At 39.2% G+C, this 23,194-nt stretch overlaps 4 protein-coding genes across 5 annotated transcripts; 2 read left to right on the plus strand and 2 right to left on the minus strand.

The window, feature by feature from the left end:
- Positions 1–4,772: 4,772 nt before the first annotated feature.
- On the minus strand, positions 4,773–5,799 carry LOC141828408 (homeobox-leucine zipper protein HAT22-like). The gene is made up of 3 exons (XM_074715835.1): positions 5,461–5,799; positions 5,293–5,372; positions 4,773–5,208 (listed from the first exon to the last, which is right to left on the minus strand). Exons 1-3 carry the CDS (start codon positions 5,797–5,799, stop codon positions 4,992–4,994), a joined length of 636 nt encoding a protein of 211 aa, XP_074571936.1. The 3' UTR covers positions 4,773–4,991.
- A 1,752-nt stretch (positions 5,800–7,551) lies between these two features.
- LOC141827495 (uncharacterized) lies at positions 7,552–13,295 on the plus strand. 2 transcript variants are annotated; one of them, XR_012601687.1, is made up of 7 exons: positions 7,552–7,801; positions 7,957–7,998; positions 8,463–8,597; positions 10,064–10,286; positions 11,815–11,851; positions 12,763–12,820; positions 12,925–13,295. XR_012601687.1 is itself a non-coding variant. In XM_074714760.1 (7 exons), exons 1-7 carry the CDS (start codon positions 7,676–7,678, stop codon positions 12,990–12,992), a joined length of 699 nt encoding a protein of 232 aa, XP_074570861.1. In that variant the 5' UTR covers positions 7,552–7,675; the 3' UTR covers positions 12,993–13,295. The 2 variants fall into 2 exon arrangements, 1 of the variants encoding a protein (XP_074570861.1); XM_074714760.1 differs by having other exon boundaries at positions 10,064–10,296.
- Positions 13,296–13,810: 515 nt separating this feature from the next.
- Positions 13,811–15,550, plus strand: LOC141827132 (amino acid transporter AVT6A-like). The gene is made up of 5 exons (XM_074714391.1): positions 13,811–14,240; positions 14,324–14,479; positions 14,560–14,763; positions 14,850–15,312; positions 15,415–15,550. Exons 1-5 carry the CDS (start codon positions 13,811–13,813, stop codon positions 15,548–15,550), a joined length of 1,389 nt encoding a protein of 462 aa, XP_074570492.1.
- Positions 15,551–17,128: 1,578 nt separating this feature from the next.
- LOC141828613 (receptor-like protein 44) lies at positions 17,129–18,001 on the minus strand. Its single transcript, XM_074716065.1, has one exon. The coding sequence runs from the start codon at positions 17,999–18,001 to the stop codon at positions 17,129–17,131; it is 873 nt and encodes a 290-aa protein (XP_074572166.1).
- Positions 18,002–23,194: the final 5,193 nt, after the last annotated feature.

The raw sequence follows: 23,194 nt of genomic DNA on the forward strand, positions 1-23,194 counted from the left end.
ATGATTGTGTGCCCTATCACATGCCATGACATTATTTCATATATGTATCTTGTCATGATAATATGAATTTGTATTGCTATGTCACATCATACCTGCATTATTTTAGTATGAAGAATTTTCTTTTAAAAATTTATGCATTTGATGTATGTCATACCCACTTACATGTATAGTATTTCAATTCTTTGTCATTAAGAACAAAAACAACATTGTTTGACATCCTTGATAGCATGGTTAAATTTTAAAATGTCTAGATAAAAATACATAACGTCTTATTTTTTTAAAAAAATCTATTTTACATCTTACAAAAATCACAAGATTAACTTGTATGTGTATCATATACATTTGATAATATCATATCACAGTTCTAATAGTAGAAACAGATTAATTTGGTATACGTTTTATGTGTACTATGATTGTATTTCAAATTACTAATAAGGATGTTTGTATTTTTTTTTTCATGGTGTATACTCTCTTTCTTTGTTTTAAACTAATAGTTAATGATTAGACACATCCCGCTCTGGGCCTTCACAGTGTCAGTGCCCATCATAATCGAGTGGTGTGTGTGTGGGTTGATTTTAATGAGTTTATCATTAAATTTCAAGGTTAACAAAACTGCACGCCTACTTAAATCCAGATTCTATATCTGAAATTATCATTCCAGGTCCTTTAATTCTATTCCATCAATGACGCGTATGGATTCTTATTCACAAGTACAGTGGCATGGGAGGTTTTGAAAGAAGGAATATATTAAAGCAGTGAAGGATGCTCCATGTGATGTCAGTCAGATACAGCTCCTCGAATAACTTAATTCATGTGCGTGTATAATTGAAAGACGCCTTATTAGTAACAGTGATTCTGGGCATGAACGAACCATCAACAATATGCATGCATCGCGGCACTGTCAGTGATGTCTATGCTGTTGTGCCAGGCGCAGACTGCCACGAGAAGTGAGAACGGAGGAAATCAGAAGGGCCGACGGGGGAGGGGAGCGAGTCGCCCCCCGGGAGTTTCGCTTTCGCTAGCCGAGGGATCCACCTGCATGCGCCTGTGCTGGCTCAGTGGAGAGAAGGTGACAACTGACAAGACCTGTCAGTGATTGGCAGCAGGCATCCATTGCGTCCCGCCTCCGCCCCCGCCCCCGCCCCCGCCGCTTCCCCATGCCACCACTTGCCTCCAAGAGACACTGCATTATTCCCTTGGATTGTTCTTCCATCTTCACGTCCACCACAAGCTGGAATTCCCCGTGCCGGCGACCCAGCGTGGAGCGGTATAATCCGCCAAAAAGGCAAAAACTGAGTCTTGTTATGTTAATCTCAGTCTGAAAATTAGGTCATGCTGGGTGGGCGGCAAAGATTCGACACAAATAATATTTCTTCTTAATTTTTCATATTTTTTCTAACATAAAAAGTGGAATCTGTCATCTCAACGGTCTCACCGCGTCAGCTCCATAATTATCTATAAAAAGATAAATCAAAAAGTTATAATGAATCAGATGAGAATATTATATCAATTTCATCAAAATTTGAACTTTTGTTCTTTTCTAACTAACTTAATTATGTCTCTGGAATATAAAATTGAGTTGTTGACTATTCACATTAAGATAATATTTCAATTTAAGATAATTAATATTTTAAAAATTATATAAGAATATAATGAAAATAGTCAAGACTTTTCGACTCTAACGTTTATCCTTTTGTGTTCACAAGTACAAATCGTAATATATTACATATTTATGCACATAATTAAATAAAAACAAACTCCACCAATACATGGATTAGTGTCCTTCCTGCATTTGCTACTCAAATTTCCGACATTAACGTTCTCTTGTCGTCGTGTCAAAGAAATAATGGTAAATACTAAAGTCGGAGGAGGCAATAAAAATAGAAGCATTTTCATGTAATATTAACTATAGACATAATATTAACTATAGACATAAACATCATGGCAATGTTTGAGAATATTTCAACTTCATCTATAAAGTAGTATAGAAAAAATCTAGTGTAAAAGTTGCAAAAAAAAAACAGTTTACTTATTTGCCATATAAAATCATATCACATTAGAATGAGTATTTATTCTACAATCATATAAATATTAAGAGTTTATAGTTTGTATTTTCTAAATTTTTATTGTTTAATCTTATTTATTTTATATTTTTCTTCAGTCTTATTTATTCTGTTATCTGAATTTTTCTATTTTGTAAGTTAGGATGTCACAGATACATTATGCTCAACAAAACCCATTTAAATCAAATATTGTTGTCATATATGCATTGACCAATCAGGCAGGACACTATCATGGACATGACTAATCTTACTTCTGCCAATCTTCCACCGTCATCCTCATCGTCAACCAGGTAAAATCTATCTTAAATCTATCAGCTCACCCATCACATTAATGTTCACATAATTTACTCGTCTAGCTTAATGATTGCGCTCGTTTAAAGAAATTGTGGACTTAGAGCTGCTTCTGTTTGAACCTTCAGGCGCACACAGAACTACTAATCATCCCTTGAGCTTGGACATAGTCCTAATCCATTAAAGCATGCACGAAGGAATTATTGTGGATCAAACTCATTATCCTTGATTCTTTCTAACTCCCCAGGTCCGGCGCAATCGAATGGGTAATACGGATTCGTTAACGTGCGTTTGCAGTTGAAATGTTGCAGCCAGTACACTGACGAATCGCTCAAGTGAGTGCAGTTAAAAGAAGTTGCAGCAGTTTGTTAATCAGGTGCTAAATGGCGAGTGCTAATTAGCACGAGAAGGGATGCATGGTGGTGGGAGCCTCTCTACGTGGGGGTACATTGGCTTTCCTGACCTCGCCTCGTAGGGCATGGCAGGGGAGGGTTTGGTGGCAGTCACCTCAACCACGCATCACCTCGCGGCTTTTCATACAAACATATACAACCATAGGAAAAGATATGTTTGCAGCTTTTGAGTTTTAGGTCAGTGCTTTCACGTTTTTCTGGTTGACTCGATTGTAGGAGAAAACTGGCGTTCTTTTTGTTAGATTTATTAAGAAATCGAAAATGACAAGACACAAGTAAAGATGAAACTAGAAGACGGACTATGGTGGTGGCCCTTTTCCCTTTGATCCCCTTCTCATATATTTTTCCTCTCTGACGTTATATGTTATACAGTAATAGGCTCCCTCTCTTACTACCATTTGCATGTTTCCTTGTTGCACCCTGTTTTAACAATGATCCACATTACGAGACCCTAACCAAAGTCACTTTATATATCTATAATTTGGGAAGAGATGGAATGGGAACCAAACTTTTATTAGCATGGTGATAGGAAACTCTAACATGGAATATATCCTCCCTTTAAGTTCAATCTCAATGAGAGGATCGGAATTAAACAATTATCTATCTCATTGTATGAGTAGCTAGGTGGTGGAGACAAAATTACGAGTTGAGAGGTAAATTATACTAAATTTTAGTTAAGAGGGGAGGATTTAGAAAAAAGGTTAATATTTTAAAGAAAAACAAATTTGAGTAGTGATTATGCATATATGGGAGATATTTATAAGAAAGAAGGGACTTAGTTATGTAGATTTACAAATTTATTAGGATAAAAAAATCTGTAATTGCTCATATCAATCAAAAAATAATTGCTACAATAAAATGTCTTCTGTCTAAATATCCTTTTTTTTTTAAAGAAAGAATGAGAAAGAGACGAGAAAATTAATTACCATCTCATCTCATGTGCTATCATTTTACAAATATATTTATGTTCCCATATGCAATAAATATTAAAATATTTTAGTTATTGTAATCAATCTTTAACGAATTTTGATTAACCCCCATCATGGACGAACTCAATTGTATTCCTCCACTTTTCCTTACAGTTAAAGCTAGGTGTGTTGATTGCGTAAAGTCGTAGTTTTATTGCCAACTACTCCACAACTATTTCACTTGTGCATGCTAACGTCAAGAAGGTTCGACTCTCTTCTTGTTTTCCCTACACACTTGTGGCCATGGTGTGGTCTCGTTTGGGATCTACTATATATGCTTCTAAGTAGCTGTTTTTGACCCATGCTCTTTCTATCCTTTCTCTATAGCATCGGATGGAATAGTGATTATCCTACGAATGATATTGGCCACAACGTTGGATGATCTCATTTTTAACCATATGAAATTGCTTCTTAATAGCCTTGTGGCATACAAGAACTGTCTCAAACGATTTCAAAAAAAGAATAAATCATGACAGACTTGGCTTTGGCCTAATAGCTCACTGTAGAAGGGGTGAAGCAATCAACAGGGTATTTCACATCGGTTAATCGGTTAAGAATCAACCGCTTCACTGCAGCAACCAACCATGGTTAAACTTGCAATACTAAAGAAAGATACCTGTGCTTGAATTTTTTTTTGCTGGCTTTATATGTTTGCACTCTTTTTCCTACGCAAAGATAGAAAGATCAGAAATGACTCGTTGCCGGACTTGTACCTTAAGCGGGTGCCTCTCAATAATGGTCCCTTTTTCCCAATTTGTGGGAATTTTTCTTAGTACTACTTCACATTAGTCACACACTTCGGATAATTACAAACTGCAACGGCGTCCACATTGAAAGTGGCCGACAGCATATGTTCTCACTGGGGGCTCCCATGATATTCCCTGCACTGAACCAATTCGATCGGTTATAGCTTATCACGTAGCGAGGGGAGTGCTCGTGCTGATATCGAACTGTGTCATCTTCACGTGCCCTCAATTCCTTCTTATCCATGGCTACCTGTCCCAATCAGCATGCAACTCAAATTATCAAACGTGTTCTTGCTAGCAAAGTAATGGCACACTACAGAGTGCAGTCATGCATGGTTGGCGACTAAGCCTGAACGATTGCACCAGGGGTTACATTTCACATATTGACCGACCATTGACGAGAAATTAAAGTCAAAATATTCACTTTGATGATGCTTCGCGGCACTGCAATGCTTCCGTTCCCAGTAAAAAGAGAGGAACGTGTGTGGATTCGAGGTTGTCCTAAATGACTTATTGGTCATTGCCAGCACTACTGTGACCTCTCCTCCCACAGGAAGGGCAGATGGTGAGGTTGACTGCAGCAGGGAAGCTCATGTGAGATGGTGCAGCTTTGAGCAGAGTCTTTATCTGCTGTAGCTCTTTGTGCAGCCTCCGGTTCTCGTCGCTCAACTTCTGGCAGCGCTTCTTTTGGAACTCGCAGTCCACTTCCATCTGCTTCAGCTTAGTCCTGACACGTTCCACAACAGAGCTAATTCTCTCGTGCTTCTTTTCTTTTTACCACGTTAAAAATTGGATGGATTTAGAGACAAACCTTGCTCGTCTATTCTGAAACCATACTTCGATCTGCCGTGGCCGGAGATTGAGTTGCTCAGCCAGGGCATGCTTTTGCCTCTGAGCACACACCAGCGTAAACAATAAATCAAACCGGTGAGCGGCGGCATGCAAATTGACCTGGAACTGAGCAAGTTTTATTAGTTACCGTATTTATGGTGCTGTGCTCCTTGAATCTGTTCTCTAACAGAGCAGACTGCTCCTTTGTAAGCCTAAGCTTCTTCCTCACGCCAACGTCGTCGTCCTCGTCGCTGCCAGTACCGCTGCGGAACAACGACAGCCCCTCCACCTCCACCTCCTCGCATGCTATATCATGACTAGCAATTTCCTTCTTGACAGAGAGGCCAGCATCACTTGCTCCGAAGCTGTCGCTAAGGCTAAATGTGAAGCAGGGCTCGGAGCACTCCTTGGCGCTCCTCCTGCTCCGGCCAATGCTCAGCTCGAGAGAAAGGCTGATGTCACAGGCACCCTCCTGGCTCATCGTCATGCTTAATTGCACGCTTCGCTATCTCTCTGGTTTTCTATTTATATAGAGGGCTGGAGAATTATATGATGAAGTGGGGAAGTCGATTATTCCTGCAGAAATATAGGATTTTGCATCTGTTTTTGGACGTCGGCAAACTAGAGTACGACTGTTAAAAGATTCCATGAAGGACCACTCTTCGCAAAAGATGGCGTAAGAGGGTAAACTAAGATTTGCCTCCTCTTGCACAATACACACAACCTTTGGTCGCACCTACCGTTCCCGTGGTGGCTAGCTGCTCATGATTTTATTCTTCTCAGCCATGCCCTTTCTAGTCAACTTTCTACCGCTTTACACGCAAGCTCCAAACAGGAAGCTGATGTGTGCCTGGTGATTGTTACCCTAGGAAAGCTTATCCTCTCACGAACGTACTATCTTTCAAATTTTATAGAGCGTTGTGCAAATTTGCAACATTGGGACAGAAGGTCCAGGAAAGCAGTGTGCTTGGTCTGTAAAGAATAATAATAACTTGTGTGGACTCGCTCAATGTTATTCCTTGGAACCCATGAACGCTAAATCCTCAAATCTGCTGAAATTATTGGATGCCTCGATCAGTTGGTCCTTGGCATCCCCTTTCTCCGTGTTATTCCATATACAATACGTTTAACATGCATGATTAAAAGTTTAGTATTGACTTAGACCTCCATAAAATTAAGTACTATGCAAAAACGACATTCGCTTCGCTTATTCTAAGTTAATGAGTCGTATGTGAAACAACAAGTATGCCTGTAATTTAAACAGGGGAGGTGATGAGAAAAAAAAAAAGCAAATGAAAAGGGAGCAGGGCGGTGGCGATAAGATGTTGATGCATGCATCTAATGATGCAACCAAAGCAAGGAGAAAAGGAGCAGACTGTAGGATTAGAATTTTGCAGAGCTAGCAAAATTTCACCAAATATTCGAGAATAAATTCTCATTCTGAGAATTTAATTAAGTCGGTCCATTTGCACGATTGGAGCTGACCTTGGCGATCGGTAGTGAATTATATACGATATATCTATTATTCTTTTTCTTTTCTGACTTTGATGGCATAGTGTTCCAGAAACTATCTTAAATTCCCTGCATGGAATCCACATGATGGAAAACAAATAGGACTCCATGATCCTATAACTTCTCTGTGTGCGGTTATGCTTTTACGATAGACAATACTAGCCAATCTTACCAACAGAATCCTTTCAAAGAATACAGTTCCTGATCTAGTTTCCTCCCACCACATTTCAAGAATAATTTAAAATTAATTCGTGTTTAATTGTACGAGTGGAAGGACTACTAATCGCTCCGAGTGATGATTTGAATGGATCGGAGATTTCAGATTGGTAATATCGTGATTTAAATCTGTATCAAGATAAAATATGTATGAGAAGATCAATTTGTATTCGCAAGGATTTAATATATCTTTTTCTTTGTCTAACAACTATTTATTATATAGCCTTATTTTTTGTATTTATTTTAATAAATCATTTAACGTAAACCTTTACACAGTGTACTTAACACGTGTAATCAAGACTATCTAAAATAAATACATTTTTTTACTTTGTGCTTATAATAATGGTATAAAATTCAATCACACTAAACTAATTAATCATTAGACAATAAAACCCTTCTTCTTCTCAGGTATATAGACTTCTCGGATCCTATGGTGATTGGCGCCCGGATCCGAACCATCGTCTTGTTCTTCATCGGCAACTCAAGAACGGCCTTTTTCTTCGAGTCGAGGGGGCTAGTTCTCGAACGGAGCGATCAGCTCGCCGCTCATCCTCGTTCTTTTTATCGATCGATCGATCGAAGCATGACCTTGAATTAGGTCCCTTGGGTTGGAGCTCGATCTTGCATCTAATTTCATGGCGGCGATGAACTCCGGCAATAAGGAGGGCGAGCCAAGACCTTGGGAGGATCGAGATCACATTTACAGGGCATGGGGGCTTCTTCTCTTCGGTGTTATTGGTGTCACCGCCACAACCGTCGCGGTAATCATCAATCCTCTCGTGCTCTTAGTTTTTTTTTAAAGGAATTGTTTCTCTGAGTGCTTCAGAGTTCTGCACCCATCCAACGCTTCGAATGATCCGCCTTTGGAAAATTGTTCTGACGCGGTTGCATCGCTTCCTTGGGTTGGCTTTTGCAGGTTAGTCAGCTGCGCAGGACAGGCGATTGGTTCTACTCTCAGGTAAACCTAGTTCTTGGGTTTGCCCCATCGTTGTTGGCCGTCAATTTAAATTTATCAACTTTCCTCGTTTTGGTCACCCGTTCGAGATGCCTTATACGACCAATTCACTTTTCACAGGCTACGTTTCACGTTCATATTAGAATTCTCTCGTATCACTTTTGGAATGTTGTCGTTTTTTAGAAAGAATATTAGAAAATTTTTTGAGAATCAGCTTCCAACAACTTATTAAGCTTTAGTTATTTTACTAGTTTTTCCCTATAAGCTCAGAATTATTCAACCTCCTTTGACACACTTTATCATGGACATGACTTCTAGTATGTAAAATTTTTGGCACTATGATGATGAGGTTTCAAATAAATACCTGTAATCATGCACATATTGGTTCAATGCTTTAATAGATAACATAGATATTCCGTTCTTTCATGCTCTGAAAGAATTATTGTGATTTTTTTTCCTTGTACCAGTTTAAAAAAACAGAGTCAAGTACGTCATGGAGGAATACAGCTAATAGTTCAAACCGTGGAGGTTATAGTGATGAATCTTGGAAAAGATATAACCAGAGAATGCATGAGGAATCCGAGGAAGAACGTGCAAGAGTGGCAAGTACATAATTTCATACATCATTCAGTTTTAGGACCTAGTTCATTTCTTGAGGAATACTATCTAAGTTTGTGATGTTAATACCTCTCACTTGTTTCCAATAGGAATTTAACGTAATGATGTTTTTTATACTATCTTGTTTGTACAAATTGTGTTCTTACTTTAAAAAGAGTTGAAAGCATACAACTGAAACAGTGATTCATTAGCAATTTTTTGTGGGCCCTCACAACATACCTTAATTATGGTTAATCTTCCTGTGGAACATCATTTGGTGAATACTCTAGCTATCTACTGTATTGTTTTATTAATGGCAACATTGTTAAAGTAATTAGTTCTTCGATCACAAGATTTGCACTGCCAGAATCCATACGTGGGAATCAAACATATTGTCTCTACATCTATGGCCCAAAACACAACAGAAAATAGATAGAAACTATCATCCACACATAGTTTATGATTATATCAAGATGGTGTTTGCCTTCTAATAGTTTGAATTCTTTAGTTATATTTGCCACTAACTACTTTGTAGTTTTTCTATTTAGAAAAAAATGCTTGTTCACATAATTTGATTTCTGATTGTACCTAAACATTAACTCTCTATTCTCCATCAAGCTTTTTTTTAGTTTTAGAATTTTATCTTTGTTGATACTCTATTCTACCGATAAGATGCTGAGTTGACAACATTAAAGAGAAAAGACTTTTAGCTTGGGACCTTTCTTCATAGCTTAAGCTTTTGGAGTAAGTGCCACCAAATCAAACTCTGGTATCAATTGAGGTGGACTTGGTTCAAGTTGTTCCAACATCAATAGGTTAAAACATAAACGAAGTAAAAAATTTGAATTAGGTCAGTTCACATGTTGGGCTTCAGTTAGGCTAAAGTCCAATCTTCCTGCTGGTGAAATGGAATGCTACTTAAAACAACAGTATAACATTGAATCTTTCTCTAGTGATTTGGAATTGTTGTGATAAGCAATTATCTTATTAAGATAAGAATCTCTTAAGGCTAAAGCTTGCACTTTTATTGTCATAATGTTGTGGGGCATGGACAAAATCCAAGGAAATAGACTTCTGCCTAACTTATTTTGGAGAAAATTAGATGTTTGATTGGAGCAGGTAATGAGAAAAATTGTTAAACTATTAGAGGGAGGGATTGTAATTAGAATATTGTTTTTCCCAATGACAAGGTGATAACACGAGGTTAAATTTTTGTGGGTTTTGTTTGCCACAACCTTTTGATATTATAATTATTCACTGATGATTGCATATTGTCGAATTAAGATAGTATGAACTCTCCCAACCACTGTATGAATTGGTCTTTTGCATGGCTTTGTATATTTGCAGAATGATCATTATTTCTAGATTAACCATTATCTGTAATGTCTATGTCCTGCCATCAATGATCTTGGGTGGTGGTGCATAAATGATTGGTGCAACTAGTGACTCCAGTATTTTGTAATCTGTGCAGGAGCGAATCAGGCGCATGCAAAGAATATTTAATAGAGAGAGATATAAATTTAAGAGGAGCTATGAGCATTGGAGGGACAAAGACCATGGTGCTTATCACCATATTCCACAGGATGATTGGTATTACAGGACAAATACATATTACCAAGAGCAAAGAACCAATTACGACTTCAGCCCAAGGCATGGTGGAAACTATTCAATGTCACACCATTACAAAGTCTTAGGTCTTGACTGGTACTTTTGTTTTCTCTTTTCTTTTTGTCACTCATCAATTTGCAGATTTATTCTTGTGGTTTTTATTACTTTTTGGTACATTTTTTTGGCTAGTAAATTTTTAGTAAACTTGTTTATGTGAAGTATCAAGCTACACTCATATTGCACAAGGTTGATTTGTGTTGTAACAGAGCCTTTGCACGGGCGGGCGCAGCTGGTGAAAGCCAATATCTCGAGGCATGCAAGCAAAATGTGCATGCAATTCCTCGCGCCACTATGCCCTGACCAGTCCCGTTGTTCCAACCTTTTGCAGATATGCAATACTTGCATTGCTTTCATTATAGAGTATTGACATGATTGGAAATTGCTATCTAATGGACATTGAATAAGAAAAATTTCCTTGTCATAAAATTTGACACAAACTAATGGGACGACTAAATACCTTTAGTTGAAAAGTGAAAAACTGATGTTGTCATTTAACTGCTAAATATCTGAGTTAATATTTGTTACTTAAATTTATGTTTCTCAGTCTCTCTGGAGTCTAGTATTAATTCCTGACATGAGTATGAATAGAGATGTCAGATTATTTTTCTTGACTTTTTACAACTAAAAGATCAAGGTGTTATGCCAGACTGTCAGATCTCCGATGTGGGTAGATGAGGGCAAATAAGGAGTCCAAGTAACATAGTTTATAGTGTGCAAGGGGTTTGTTCTGACAATCTTGACCAAACTACAGGTAGGTTAGCATAAGTATTTGTCTTTTGTTTGTTATCCAGTTAATTAAAATGTCTAGCTTCCTTACCAATCAAGAATGGAAAGAGAAGACAGTGGTAACACTGTTTTACATATCATGTATAAAATCGTAACACTGGCTATATAGGTATTTGACCATTGTAGTTTTGGTACATTTCCTAGTGCGCACTGCAAACAGAAATTATAGCTTTTTGATCATTGCAGTTTGTTTTTTATATTATGTGAAATTCATTTACGGACACACACACACACACACACACACACACCCCAATATATCTTGAACCTGAAGGTCTCCCTCAAGGTATTTCCAACTCTCCACTTCAAGACAGTCTAATTCTGCTGCATATTTTGATTTGCATGAAAGAATAGATTTTTCCATGATACCTGTTTTCAGAGTGGAGGAAGGATTAAACTGCTGTATATTTGTGGATAAACTATATGTACATGAGCAAACTATAGAGGAGACAATTCTGGTGTACCATATATGCTTTCATGGAATAAAGCAAAGAATAATCAAGCTAATGTGGATACAAATGACTAGTTGCATGTGTCTCTATCTATAAGATGCATCTGGAATTCGCTATAATTGAATGATTTTTGTAATATATCAGATTTCTTTAAGTCTGTCTATTTGTTGATAGTTTCTTACCACCCTTTCCTAAGTTTTTCTACTTGTTAATGTCACAAATTGACTCTGAAAACTAAACCTGTATCTGTTACTTCTTGCTATAAAGTTAGCAATTTTGTTCATACAAATGATTCAATGTGTAACGTTTCCTTTTATAGGTCGAGACCAGTGCCATTTTCTGATGCTGAGATAAAGGTACATTATATTCTCGTATTGGTATTTTGTTTCTCCTACTTTCATCTATCTATATGCTTCAACTAAGTTATGTTCGAGAACTGGGAAGCAAGCACTGCACCTTTTGAGTTAGGATATGTATTTTTCAGCATTCAGATAGATACCATCGTGAATATCTCTCTGCAATTCATTTCTATCCAATGATCATGAATTCATGACTGCTTGAACTGTCTTATGTAGGCAAATGCATGGATTACTTGCTCAAGGGAGAGATGTATCATTACTAACAAATAATTGTTTCTCTTTATGGTGTCATTTCTGGAATAAGTATTTTTGTATTTGATTATAAAAATAAACTTGAAATATCAATTTCCATGGAATTGTGGTTTCCTGTTCATCCTACTTCCGATATTGCTACCATAATAACTATTCCGTCTATTTCATTTTCCAAAAATACATAATATTCATTTATTTTTCCAAAGAATATTTATTATGAACAAGCAAATAAGGCAAGGGGAACCAGGCGAGAGGGGTGAGTTGAATAAGTCGGTTGGGCTAGTTGGGATGGTTGGGTTGTACATGTCAGGCGAGGGGCTGGGTTGGCCAAAGGATCAAGTGAGCCAAGCAGAATGAGCAGTTGCAAAAGCTGGAAAATTGTAAGTTGTGATAGCTGGGTCCAACCTCTCGCCGTCGAGCAACTAAACTATTGTATGACTATTGAGAGCTTTACTAATTACTATGGAGTGTATATATTTTTCTTTTTTGGAGAAAACAAAATTTTGTATGGTGCAGTGTTCTTTGTGTCAATTTACAAAGGACTGAAGGTGCTCCAGTTCTTGAATATACCCCTGTGGGTTTCTTTCAGAAATAGGAAGTAAAATCTTGATATGATTTTATTTAAGTATTTTTACATTTTTCTGTATTTATTGCAGTCAGCTTTCAGAGCAAAAGCTTTGGAGTGCCATCCTGATCAAAATCAAGATAATAAAGGTAAATTTTTGTTTGTGCTCGTTTAGTGTTGTTCGTCATCATTCTCATGTCTCATGTTTGAAAAAATTAATGGATAAATCCTTTCCATCCAATGCTGAGTGCAGAAGCTGCAGAGGCAAAGTTCAAAGAAATAATGGCATCCTATGAAGCAATAAAGGAGAGGAAAATTTGAAATAGGTGTTAATGCTACCATTGTTGTAAAATCAGGAGCATTGTTAGGAGTACAATTTTTATTAAAAAAAGTCTATATAAGAAATAATGTTGATGGATTGAAAAAGGAACGGTCAGGTCCTATCATCTCTTGTTGCATCTGGACAGTGCTCGTTAGTGATCCGGCAACTCTTCTTTTTTCTTTTTTTTTGAGAAATGTGTTAAACGTAAGGAACGCTTTAACAAGAGTTGTAATTTTCATGGATGATTTCTGTTGTTTCTGTGGGAAATGTAATGATAATGTCATTATAGTGATTGCTTGTCTGCCAGAATTGGAGGATGTAATGGTTAAGCTTGAATTTGTTCTAAGATGGCGTCAAAGTGTTTTCGCGATCTCATCTGAAGCCACTCCAATTAGTGAATACTGGGCAATAAATCGGTCTAACCTTTATCGATCGAAGTCTTTGGTCAAAGTCGGTACGTTGACGGACAAGATTGGATGGTGAGTATTGGACGATTATTTCTAACCACAGGCTCGAGTATACGTTTATGCGCCGTGATCGATTTATTCATATGGAAGTTTCTTATCAATATCATGAGTGAGTTCGAATACCTTCGCACCAAACCCCGGGACGGTTGCATTTACCCTTGAACCATCCATACCCATGCGAGACTAGGTCAACGAGAAGAATAGTTTTTTCCCGTCGCCAAAGTTCCCAGGTCAACCTAACCAAAAATAGGAAAATCCCCGCGGTCAACGTTTCATCGCCCACAATATAGACTGGCCCCCTCCCACCATTCTCCTTCGCTTAGCGGTCCGCCGTCCGCCTCCCTCGCCCAATGACGTTCCTACCGGTCTCCGGCAGGGACGGCCGCAAGCTCCGTCGCTCCTACCGCTCTCCGCTACTCTGCAAGCACAACGACGACGGCGATAGAGATGGCGGCGCCTCATTCCCCGGCGCCGTCTTCAACCTTTCCACCACCATCGTGGGGGCAGGCATCATGGCCATCCCTGTGGCCGTCAAGGTCCTGGGCCTGCTACCAGGCCTCGCCATCATCCCTCTCGCCGCTTTTCTCACCCACGCCTCTATCGACATGATCCTCCGCGCCGGTCGCCCATCTGCCACTTCGGACAAGCCCGCAAACCCCGTGGCCAATTCCTATGCCGCTATTGTCGGCGACGCTCTCGGCGCCCCCGGCGGCACCCTCCTCCAGTCCTGCATCATCCTCAACAACCTCGGCATGCTCGTCGTCTACATGATCATCATTGGCAAATACCCCATATCTCAGATCATCTAATCCTATTAGGAAAGTCTTCCAAAATTATAATTCGTCGGTTGGTATGTTGAGCAGGGGACGTGCTCTCCGGCACGTCGGTTAGCGGAGCAGAGCATCACACAGGCGTCCTCGAGAGATGGTTCGGCCAGCAATGGTGGACGGAGCGCGCCTTCCTCCTCCTCACCACCACCATCTTCGTCTTCGCTCCCTTAATCTCCCTAAAGCGCGTTGGTGAGTGCTTCAATCACGGTGCACGCCTCCTCTTCTCTGTTTCAATCTGTTTCTAATCTACGGATTCCTCCCACGTGTAGATTCGCTACGGTACTCGTCGGCTCTCTCGGTGGCTTTGGCGGTGGTATTCGTGGTAGTCATGGCCGGAATCGCCATCGCAAAGATGGTGGAGGGCAGTATTGGGATGCCGCGCCTCCTCCCCCAAGTTTCCGACCTCGCCAGCTTCTGGAAGCTCTTCACCACCGTCCCCATTCTCGTGACAGCCTACATTTGCCACTTCAGCGGTAGGGATCTTTATATCACACATTTATCAATCAAAATAAGACCTTCGGTGTGCAAGTGATCCCATATATTGATCAACTACTCGCAGTGCATCCCATCGAGAACGAGCTCAAGGAGCCTGGTCAGATGAGGAGCATCGTGCAGGTCTCGCTGGCGCTCTGCTCGGTCGTGTACGTGGCAACCGGCCTCTTCGGGTTCCTCCTCTTCGGGGAGGCGACGATGGACGACGTGCTGGCAAATTTCGACGCCGACCTAGGCTTCGGCACCGCCATCAATGATGTGGTGAGGCTCAGCTACGCCACCCACCTGATGTTGGTGTTCCCCATCGTGTTCTACTCCCTCCGGCTCAACCTCGATGGCCTCCTATTCCCACGGGCGGCAGTGCCCATCGCCTACGACGACGGCAGGTTCGCCTTCCTCACGTACGGAGTCATGCTGTTGGTATTCATGGGCGCTAACTTGGTGCCCAGCATCTGGGTCGCGTTCCAGTTCACGGGCGCCACCGCCTCGGTCGCCGTCGGGTTCGTCTTCCCGGCGTTGATCGCGCTGAGGTACACAACTAATTATAGCTCTGAACTATATATGCATCGTGTAGCTAGCGATAGTAGTGATCTCGTTGATTGATTATGGGCTTTAATTTCGACCGGTGGCAGGGACGTGCATGGCGTGGCGACGAGGAAGGACCGCGCGCTGGCTTGGGTGATGATTCTGTTGGCGATGTCCTCTAGCAGTGCGGCCATCTACAGCAACATCTGCGACATGTTCATCGACAGCAGCTCCGCACGATGATGATGATGATACGATGATACGGTTGCCGTGGCACAAAATCAAATTGAAGAGAATGATATTTGGCAATTCCTTTCATTAGTAGATTTTGTTTTTGTTTGTGTTTGTGGTTTTTGGGAGTCAATTATTCATTTACATTTTTTTTGGAGTGACCGTCGTGTATGAGTGCGGTGCTAGCACCTCGTAGAAGTAATATAAGACAGGAAACACATGGAATTAAATTAAGTTAGACTGGTTCAGGCAGCGTTCTAAATTTGTTTGCTAGAAATCGCCAAACAAAAAAAAAAAACGTGCAAGGTAGAAGAAAAAAGAAATCAAGGAAACAGAGAGATTCACAATGAGTGGATGCAGAATAATGATTCGTAAATAAATGGAAGTAATGCATTGGGTTATATGTTGAGCTCAGCCTTCAAATACCATTTTGACGTCACTAAGTATCTGAAATTGAGTAAATATATAATGAAATCGTAGCGCATGCATCAGATGAGATCCGAATAGTCCATCTGTTGCAAAGAATAATATACAATTTTTTACTACATATATTAACACTGTAGATAGACCAGTCTGTGTTTCCTTTCACCGAAACACAGCTGGTAAGTTCTTAACCTGAGGACGGGCCATGAAGGAGATTTAGTGGGTTTAGATAGATTCCATTACTGACACTAAGAACTCAAAACGTGGCATACCCTTGCAAAGTAGTATCTGAGCTTTATTATCACACGATGGGAGTTATTCTTCCATTCAACGTTCTGCCCATACGCCATTGGGTCCCTCCTCAGGCACGCCTGAACGCCTTTCCCGAAGGAAGAGAAAAAGAAATGGGTGCGGTCAATCTTGTGACAGAGTTCATTGATATGCTACGCACTTATCGAAAAGAAACATGTTAAACTCAATTACTCAAAGCTGATGTGAAGTGTGGGATTTGCGTCAGCGTGTCTCCCTGTACAAGACGCTAAGATAGAGCTATGTTCATATAATTGCAACAACGTAACGGTATTATTTTTTACTCTTTGTTTTTCTTTGAGGCGTAGCACACTGTTCTCCGATCCTCCGGCAAGAGCCCTGCAGAAGATAGTCTCCAATAAGCAGTGCTGCAACTGCAAATCTGGTCAGTTGCCAGAGATCTCATGGTCATGGTGCTCTCTGCGATGTGTCAGGGCTTATTTGAATGTTCTTTTGCAAATGCCTCGGTTTCTTGCTGCAGAAAATTTAAGCCATGATCTTGGATCCACTAATTAGAGACTACTAGTGATTCCGGATCTATGACTACGCCTTTGCGGTACAACAAAGTGTAATAGCTTCAGTTCCACCATAAAAGCTTTATCTTCCGTAAGAAAGAACACGACACTGCCAAGAACACAAATAACGACACTTCAACCATCATCATTGTTCGAAGAAAAAGAATCAAACCAGCCAAATTAGCAGTTCATTTTGCCATCGATGTGCTTATACAACTGATCGATTCGTTTACAACACAATTTGGTAACAAATAAGGAGGAAGTCGAAGCAGCAAATATGTACTTCGTACAAAAGAGAAAAAACAAAGGGCGATGGAAAAACAGAGGCGGTGGCGAATTGGTGTTAGTATTCAGGCATGAGGCTTGAAATCTTTGCCTCCTCGCCGGGCAGCAATGCGGCCCGGTCGGTGAGCCGGAGCCAGATGCAAACGGCGGTGAAGCTAAGCACCAAGCTGAGAAGTCCACTGGCGAGCCCGATCCCGACAACGGCGAGCACCGAGAGGCCACCGCTCCGTTTCGGCGGGAGGGGGTAGCCGTACAAGTCTTTGTTGCCGAAGAAGGAGGAGGCGTTGAACCTGGGCACCGCAGCGGCGGCATCGCTGCCCACGGCGCTGCGGTTGGCGAGAAGGGAAGGAATGGGGCCCTCGAGGCGGTTGCAGGAGACGTCGAAGGTGGAGAGGCGGACGAGGAGGCCGAGCTGGTCAGGGATGAGGCCGGAGAGGAGATTGGAGTGGAGGTCGAGGACGTTGAGGTAGGCGCAGAGGGCGAGCTCAGGGGGTATGGGGCCGGAGAGGCGGTTGGATGAGAGATTGAGGACGGCGAGGTTGAGGAGGGAGGAAAGCTCCGAGGGGATGGGGCCGGTGAGAGCGTTGGAGGAGAGATCGAGGGACTGGAGGTTGGTGCAGTTGGCTAGGGAGGGGGAGAGGATGCCGCCGAGGGAGAGGCCCGGGAGGGAGAGCTTGTATACGCGGCCGCTGTTGCAGGTGACGCCCTCGAGATAAGAGGTGAAGCCGTTGCAGGGGGCGGCGAAGACGGCTGCCGTCCAGTTACGTAGGCAGCCGGAGGGGTCCGTCAGCGACATGCGGAGGTTGGATAGGCAGGCCTCGTCGTCGTGATCGGAGAGCACCGAAAGAGGGATGAGCAGGAGGAGGAAAAGAAGCAGCGACAAGATTACCGTAAGGAGATCCCCTGCCGGCGATGGTGGCGTCGCTGCCATTAATCAGAGGCGTAGCAGAGGAAGGAGGAAAAGGGACGAAAGCAAGCGCGCAGATTAGAAATGCGATCTTGGTCTCCGTTGCACTCCCTCACTCTGATCTATCGCGTGTTTGTCGAAATGCTTTAGATTGCTAATTAGCAGCAGACGTTAATTTAGAAAGAACACACACAAGCAGCTAAATCAAATTGCCATATTTGATGTGGTTGCTGTAATTCTACTAACTAATAAAGATTAAAATTTTGATAAATTAAAACTTTAGGATTGATAACTCCAACAAAGAATGATTAAACTCATCACAAACAGAATGAGATATTAAATATTGAAATTAGATTAACAAAAACTAATTGTGTTTGAATTACTGAAACAATATGCTGATAATTAATTAGTGAACCACATGCGGTAAGAATAACGTATATATAATATGAATTATATATTTAAGAATCAAATAAACATAAATTATTGGTTATAAATTTTCTTTCATCAATGCTATTTAATGGGGCAATGTAAAATTAAATTACGAAAAATATTTATGTCATCATATACCACCACAAACTCTTGGTGTATAATTATAAAAAAAACACTCATTTATATGTTTACAAAAATTACACGTAAGAAATTTTTTAAAAAAAGTGTAGACAAGTAGATATTTATTATCTTTATTATATTTTTAACTTGCCATGATTTTGTATGACTTTATTTTAGATGTTTGAAGGGTTTTTTTTGGGTGTTTGATGTTTTTCCCCCAATAATAATACATAATAAGAATTAGAATTTGAAGAAACAAGTATATTTAAAATTATTTTCAATTATGTTAAGGATGAACATCAACAAATTAATTGAAAGTCTCCGAGATTTGTCGATCAATATATAACTTGCTCTCCAACTGCCAATGTCCAACCCCACAAGCAAGAACAGTCGCACGTATGCCACTTAATTAGTGCTTACGAGATTTGATTTCAAGCTGCGGTTCAATTACAATGTGAAGACATCTTGCATATGAAACGACTAGTGGCGTGAGCATCATTCAAAAACAGGGTTCCAGAAAATAAGGAGATGAGATAGTGTTCCATTGACGATGAAATTGAAGAATATGGAAGTACCTGTAAGAGATATCAATATATATATTAGTCTAAGCGCTACCTATATTTGTAGTCTAGCTAAAATCTTATCTGCATGTTATTCTCGCTAAGCTCGCTAAAACACAGAAAAGGAGAATTTAGAATTTTCTAGGTCCGGCCATCAACTAATTTTGTAAATTAAGATCAGTAAAGTTTTAAACTTAGAAAGGTTTGATAAAATTTATCATAAATTTATTATAAGGCTTATGACAATGATACTTATTAACCAACATCAACAATGGATTCCTAAGATTTTTTGGGGTTCAAAAAATATTAAACTTTTAAATTTTTAAATGGTGTAGATTTCTATAGGTCTAAATTACTTCAAATTAATTTAATTAATGTACCCCTAGAAACCTCTTTAATATATGCAATAGCTCATATTTGAATTCGATAGAATAAATTTAGAGCAATAAATTTTTAAACTTATATAAATTTGATAAAATTTATCTTATTATAAGACCTAAAACATTAATGATATTCATGAACCAACACCGCTAATGAGTTTTTAAGATTCTCCTAATTTAAAAAAAAATCAAACTTTTGAATATGTTTGAACAATGTAGATTCATCAATCAATTTCGTTTAAAACTAACTAATGGATCTAAAGAATTTTGAATCACTTCAAACAAAAATCAATATACTCCTGTAAACTTCAATATACTCCTGTAAACTTCGTTAATATATTTATGTCTTTAGATCTAATTTCAATAGTATAAATTGAGAACAGTTAATTTTTAAATGGATTGAGAAAATCTTGAACCTGAAAAGAAAAGAAGAGGTATAATTGAAATGTGGTATGTATTTTTAAAATTATAAAAATTAGCTACGATTTATGGATAATATCAAAATTTTCTCATGTGATTCAGTAAAATGTCGAATACTATTTCTATAGGGACCTTCGTTGTGCTGGGAATAGACCTCATATCCATTGGTCTAAATGCCAACGTGCCTCGCGATGGATGTTTTCTATATCAAGAATTTTAAACCCGTATGAACTCAGTAAACAGAAAATGTACAGATCTAGTAACATTAAGATTACAGCGGAAAGTAAATAAAAAATTTAAAGATGGTGAACTTGATACAGTGAAATAGCTATTGTTTTTATCACTGCAAGAAAAATTATGATTAACGATGAATTTTTAAAAAAAAAATATCGTAAAAGTTTTTACGATAAAATTTTTTGTTGCAATAAAATAATAAAATTGTCACAAATTTTTACGACGAAAATTTTATAATTCATCATAAATTTTAGCGATAAAAAATTTTTTTTAGCGACGAAAAATATTTTCATCGTTAAAATCGTCGCAAATCGATAATGAAAATCAAGTTTGTCATCAATCGGTGACGAATCAAATTTGTCGCTGATCGACAACGAAACAAATTCGTCACCAATTGTAGATCTTCCGTAAGAATTTGAGTAACCATACCATACTCTCCTCATCAATCAATACTAGAGAGATCTTAAATTACTCAATTCTATGAGGACGGCATCTTATGTATAATAATGAGCTTAATTCTAATATCAACTCATTATACATCCAATAATATAAATTTAACAGGTTGTCACCTAGGCACTTGATAGCTATGACGTATTTGCAAGAATTTTCCTCCAAATGAGGATCGTATCAAAGGATACTGAGCGTCTGGGTTGGCCGCTGCGTGCGCTTTCCGATTTACCCTGGTGGTCGGTGGAAAATAACCGGTACAGGGATTTAGTCAATGCGACTAACTGGGATTATGAATTTTTTAATAATACAAATCTATAATTAACCATAATTATATCGCTTAATGGATTAGTTCCGTAATAATATAAATCTACATGTCACAAACAAATAGGGAGATAAAATCCAACAACTCGCACCAAGATGATGATCCAGTGTTTCGATTTATTGCTTGTCGTAGTGATAAATTTTCTCTAGGATAGAAATGGATGACGGCAAGCAAATTGGATGGGCTAGTGGGGAACTGACTAAAAGGGTCAGGACACGTTCCACGGATAGAGCGCTCAAAATGGACACTCGAGTTGGTTGGGCACGCCGATGGGCAAATCAGGCTGAGCCTAGTTGGCAAATCAATTGGGCTATATAGATTAGTAAACTAATGGGACTATATGAACGGGATGATTGGACAAACTGAGTGAATTAAAGAAGACAAATTGATCATGCACTAGCTATGGTACGTAAATCAAACAACCAAATGGAGTGATTTGACTACAATTCTCGATTTACTTTTTGATCGTGAGATCGACCGTGTAAAATCGCTGAGATGACGGATTTCAGTGGTCTGTCAAGCCAAGTAAATGGATTGATATAGGCCAAGCAGATTAGTTAGGTTGAGAGAACCAAGTTGATCGATTGAGTCTAGCAAGCCAAGCAAGTTAGTGGAGCTACAAATCATTAAAGATTAACGTTGAGGTAAGGAAATGGGTCGAAAATTAAATTAAATGATTGAAGTAGTCGGGCTAACCGGGCCAAGTAATTAAATTGATAAAATAAAGTAAAAAATTAGACTAGTTAAACCAATCGAATTGGATGTATAGATTGGACCGATTAAGTTAATCGAATTGAGCAAGTCAGATACAATAAGTGAATCATAACAACCAAATTGAGTATAAAAATAAAGTAGAATAGGGGCTATAAAACAAACTAGTTCGATTGACATATTCCAATAATTATACCATTTTATATTAATTAATTTATTCTATTATTCCAGCCAAACAATGAATAAAATGAACTATCTCCTTTTTATTTCATTTTATTTCCCATCTAATTCGAGTGTTTTTTTACTGCGTTCATCCATATCAAACATATCTGTAAATATTATTATTATTATTTATGCATTGTATAAGTATCAGTTAAGTGCAGACAGCGCCTCTGGAACATAGCTGAGTTGGTTATGACGGAACAGACTTACAAAAGAGGACAATGAGTTTGAATCTCGATAAAATCGAACAATGCCCTCCTCCACCATGCGTTTGTAGAGTTCCACTCCAACTGTGGCCTTAATTAGGGGACCCATCCCGATCCCACTGTCTTCGTTTCTTCCTCAATTCCTGAGGGTATCAAGCTGTTCGTCCACATGCTTTCCTGCAACCAATCAGCACTCAGGGTACCAAGAGTTATATATGCAGTGTTTTAGAGGAAATCATTGCACCATACCTACGTTTGGCTTTTTCGATTGAATTGGCTACTCATTTTACTTTCAAAACGCTTGCTTTGGGAAGTATAAACATGAGCTAGCTATCGAAATTATTGCGGGTATGATAGGATCTGTGAAATGCGTGCTCCCATTTTCCCAATATAAAGGAAATTAACAAGAAACTCTACTGTAGCTACTAGCAGACAAGTACAAGCTGAATAGAATCCATTACAAGTTGCCGAAACTTGTGCGGAAACCAAAATATGATACGAAAAATATTATTGCGCTGCTTCCTCGCTGGGAACAAGATCCAATTGGCTTAGATTTGGTTCATGCACATTTTGTTTCCTGCTTTCCTTAAAAAAATGTTGATCATTTTCTGATAACAGTGACGTCCATGTGAAATTAATTTCTCAGGCTACTGTCCCACTGCCCAAAAAAATTTCTGATGGCAATAATTATGATTTCTTGTTTGTAGGTGGAGCACAAGTCCAGCTCCAGACTCATCCATAATGCAAACAAAGGTAGCGTTGTACAATGGCAATGCTAGGTTTCTGCTAAGTTTTACAGCAATGAGCTGGAGCTGCTGTTCTTTGTCAATCTGATATATGGCGCAATGAACTATTCTGTCTCTGCATGTGAAGTTGCATTAGGCAAAGGAATAGATTCCAGCAGCAACTTCTGTGCAAACTCAATGCTCACTTTTTAAGATCATACAGCATAATTGACTCGACTTCTTTTTTTCTTTGCAAAACTCGAAAATACAACGTCCATTTGTTTCATGGATATTACCATATTCACGTACCTAGATATGTCCTACCTCCTCAATATAAGAATCTACAGCTAGCCTTTATGGAGAAAAAGAAGAATGTTGGATGAGCAAAGCCCAGAGGAAAAGGAGAATGTTTTTTTGATCGCAATCAATAGGATTTGG

This window comes from Curcuma longa, chromosome 4 (assembly GCF_044706935.1).
Source record: "Curcuma longa cultivar G26 ecotype Majalengka, Jawa Barat chromosome 4, ITB_CL_G26_1.1, whole genome shotgun sequence".
Classification (NCBI taxonomy): Eukaryota; Viridiplantae; Streptophyta; class Magnoliopsida; order Zingiberales; family Zingiberaceae; genus Curcuma; species Curcuma longa.